Consider the following 4208-nt stretch of genomic DNA (forward strand, 5'->3'; position numbering starts at 1 on the left):
GTAACAATCATTTGAAATCCTGATACTTCACGTATCAACAACTTTATGCTGCTCGTGATTAAATGATAATACTATATGTCGATGTGATGAACCGCTTTCAACATCCCGATGAACAACGGTATTTTTTGACGTTAATCACTTGGGTAAAATGTATATTACCTTCAGCGGGTCGGTTAAGCTTATTTTTGTCTTCACTAAATTCAGTGCAATGGGAAGATTCATGAACCTGCCCAGAGCATCGATGTTGCTGCCATATGTTGGGGAAAAGTTTGTGGCATATCCCCGACAGGTCACTCAATGCAGAGAATACAGTTCATTGCAATTGCCTTCCTAAGCAACAGCCCAGAATTTACAAACGTTTGTATTTGCTTTGAAAAATTTTCATCGGTTTAATGCTTTTCTGAACTTAGCAATGTCTCGTGCAGGAAAATGGGATTAATATAGAGGTATGAGGGAGGGTACTTGACCCGGTATGGACTTGGTGGCCTGAGGGATCTGCTTCTTTTCTTCATAACAGCTATGATTCTACATTTTATATACATAATATGCAACTTTGCGTCGTGGAACGTCTCTGGTCTTAATAATCCGATTAAGAAATGATGTTTTCTTTTATCCCAACTGAACAGTCCTGAATAAACTCTTGAAAAACTGATCTGGTACTTGAGCACCCTGAAAATAAGCGTACAGAATCAAAAATTAAACGACCGTTGTTTCATGTTGGCTTTTAATATTTAAAAATACACCGACGTGACCAGAAATACCGAACTTGAAACTATTTCTGGCTTGAATGGGGACACACGGAGAAGCTGGCAACTTCTGATTGGCCCAAAGAACGCCGTAGTTTGTATTAATAACACTTTAACCTTGAAATACACTTTATAAGCGAGTTGGTAACAACTTTAGAAACCACTTCCCCCGGAAACTGCTGCACTGCACGACTCAATTCAGTCATTTACAATGTTTTACTGGATCCGTGTTGTCAGTGCGCTCCTTTATCTTGCGATTTGTGAGTATTTTATTTTCAGCAATATTAGATTTCTTCTCAAGGACGATTCACTGGGACGTTTCTTTCACGTTTTTCATTACAAACTATTGTTGTCATTATGCCACTTTTTTTTTCAGATTTACGCGCAGAAGTTACAGTAACTCAGCCGCTTTCGAAGTCGATCAGTCCGGGGCAGAACTTACAATTAAGCTGTACCATGTCCGGGGCTAGTTTAGGGAATTACGACGGTGTGTCCTGGTATCAGCAGATTCCCGGAAAGACTCCCCGGCTTTTAGTCTATTATTGGTCCAGCAAGAGCAGCCCTGGAAGAGGTCCGGGAGTTTCAGAAAGGTTCTCCGGCTCTCAGTCGGGCAATACGGGATATTTCACAATATCTAACGTTCAATCGGAGGACGCTGCGGACTATTACTGCGCCATGTGGAAAGACGCCTTAATATTCGGAAAAGGAACAAAGGTGGCAGTGGGCAGTAAGTAAAATTTCTTCTTTCTAAGGCACTGTGTGCGTTATTGTTAACGCTCTAAAATTAATTACATAATTTAACTTTAAATCTGCCGAGAATATGCATCCATAGTGAGTCTGTCTTTATCGAATGTTGCACTCCTGTTCTAGCGTTAACCACACCGCCAACATCACCACCCTCACCCACCCACATCTCTCACTGCCTGCGCACGTTTCCCTCTCCCGTTCGAACGGTTCAGCAGAAAAACTGAAAATGAAAATTAATAGTCTCCTCCAACCTTTTAGGAAATAGCTTTCAATTTCAAACTTTAAAATAAAATTATCACCCAGAGCATTTGCAGATGACTATGAATAATAATTTTGTTTGTTACCAAGATGCAGTGTTCACAGTGAATCTAAAAATGGATTCCAGAGAGTATTAATAGGTGCCCTCACGATTTGCATGCCTTATGTTGAGATGAATTTATTTTGAGCGTCTTTCTATTTCTCCAGAACTATCGAACATATTAAAGCCTTTTATACCATTTGTAATCTTATTGCCATCTCTTGCCAAAGAATTAGAATTAATTGGTTGAAATTCAGTCGGGGTTCTCAAGTGTTAGTGGGGCGGTGCGGAAGAGGAAGTGCCTATTACGCGCTGTATCTCTATATTTAATAGATATCAATAAATATTTATGCCGGTTAGGCTGTAACCGGTACCATCCGAACCCATCCGCTACGCGGGGTCGTTGTTCCCGTGGTCGTACAATTCAAAATCTCAGTTGTAATGAAAGCTGTCTACTTCGGAGGTAACATAGAAATCAACCCAACAGGAGTTTGTGGCACCGAGAAGGATGGAATACAGAAAAGAACGGAAACATAGAGGCCAATTCTATTCCTGAGCGACCGCGTTCACACAATTAGTATATAGCATCTTGAGAGAGCGAAACTAGGCTACATGTTCTGTCTACGATACTTCAGAGCTGGCCTGCTACGAGGGGTGATTGATAATTTCGTGGCTTAAGGTAGAAGGAGATGAGATATTAACGTCAAACGTTCTGGATAATCACTCAAAGAGCTGAACTGCACGTGCATGTAACGAAAGCTGTATAATTGATCTCCTGCAACCTTAGGCCACGAACCATATTTCGTCCGTTTCTCTCTCCACACTTGCTGTATACTAAACTGTTGGGTAACCTCACCATTTTTAGATTTTAATTCAGATTTTCAGTATTTGCGTTTTCCCCGTTTGTTTTCATAACGGGTTTACTTCTTTGTCGCAGTCTAAGCTGTTAAAGGTTATTCTGTTCAATATTTAAAGCTTAACATTAACAACCTAATTGCTTTATTAAATTAGGAAAAGATTCTACCGCAAACTTTACTGATGTGAAACATCTACTTTTTTGCTTCATCAGGTTTTCAAACTAAAGCATGAGAGGGAGAACAAAACTGATAGCTTTCGAATATTAAGATGAATTACAGAAGGTTAAAATTTGGGGTATTGAATCAGTGCAGCTCACATTTCACAATTTTATATTTCTACCTAACGATTTAGCATCGCACTTCTTGAACTTTAGGGTTCCCGAGGACTAATTGGTTCTTCTGTGTGAGAAAGCTAGGGAAATAGAGAACAATTATTTGTGTACAATAGTACACTGCAGAAATTATGTCGATCTCTCCTGTTTATTAACCGTGAGAATGCACTGCAAGAAGTAATTACTGTCGTAGTGTTGGATTAATTCTAACATGCTTAATGAAAATTCTTGTTCTGCTTAAACAGCTGGTATGAATTTCTTATTTTGAAAGGTGTAGAGATGAAAAACATTCTGGTTAATTACATTGAATGTGTCAGCGCTATGTGAAATCGTTTCTTTGGCCTTTACATAATTATCACTGTTTTTTTAAACCAGATCCTCGGCCCCCAGTCGTATCGGTCTTGCCTCCTTCAGCGGACGAAATCAGTGTGAAGGGCACCGCCACGCTTGTGTGTTTAGTGAACGGGTTTAATCCGGGTGCTGTGGATATTGAGTGGGCTGTGGACGGCAGTGCGAGAAGGAACGGCGTAGAGAACAGCCGACTGCAACAGGAGACGGTCAACACGTTCAGTGCGAGCAGTTACCTGACTCTGCCAGCCTCAGAGTGGAACTCACACGAGCTTTACTCCTGCTTGGTTAAACACGAGACTCAAGCAAACCCGCTACGGGCAAATATCGCAAGATCCCGCTGTGTTTGATGACATAAACCTGTTATCTGACCTAAGAAAAGTTCTTTGACAATTTGTTTCTTTTATTCATTGGAATGTTATTTTTTAAATACATCCTTTGCAGCGGAAGCTTCCTCTTTTACGATTTGTTTACTGTAAACTTTGTTCTGTTGACAGAAAGCCAGTGTTGATTGAAGACTCCAGATTGATTGAAATTTGTTTCGGTGCATTAAATAATATAACTAAAGCCAGGGTGCGACCATTGCATCAGCAGCACTCCTTGTAGTGGTTCAATAAAGTCAGCAAATTTATCTTAAATGCAAGGTCATTTCGTTTGTTTTCTGATGGGGGAAAAACTGACCGGAAATTTGAGAAAAAAGAATCATCTCGCCTCTCTTTTCTCTGTGGAAATTACTACCTGTTGATTTCGGTCCTGTAACTGTAGCGGGTCTCATCTGGTTCTCAGGTTCCACGGTGCGGCTCATTTAGCACAGGGTAATGCAACGAAAGCAACCGGCGTAGTTAATCATTGCGTAACAGCGATTTGATAGCTGTCCTGT

At 40.5% G+C, this 4208-nt stretch overlaps 1 protein-coding gene across 1 annotated transcript; it reads left to right on the top strand.

Annotated features, from left to right (window-relative positions):
• Window positions 1-892: 892 nt before the first annotated feature.
• Window positions 893-3966, top strand: LOC140732712 (immunoglobulin lambda-1 light chain-like). Its single transcript, XM_073055383.1, has 3 exons — window positions 893-1006; window positions 1123-1473; window positions 3356-3966. Exons 1-3 carry the CDS (start codon window positions 958-960, stop codon window positions 3676-3678), a joined length of 723 nt encoding a protein of 240 aa, XP_072911484.1. The 5' UTR covers window positions 893-957; the 3' UTR covers window positions 3679-3966.
• The last annotated feature ends 242 nt before the right edge of the window (window positions 3967-4208 follow it).

The sequence above is a fragment of the Hemitrygon akajei genome, chromosome 9 (genome assembly GCF_048418815.1).
Source record: "Hemitrygon akajei chromosome 9, sHemAka1.3, whole genome shotgun sequence".
Classification (NCBI taxonomy): Eukaryota; Metazoa; Chordata; class Chondrichthyes; order Myliobatiformes; family Dasyatidae; genus Hemitrygon; species Hemitrygon akajei.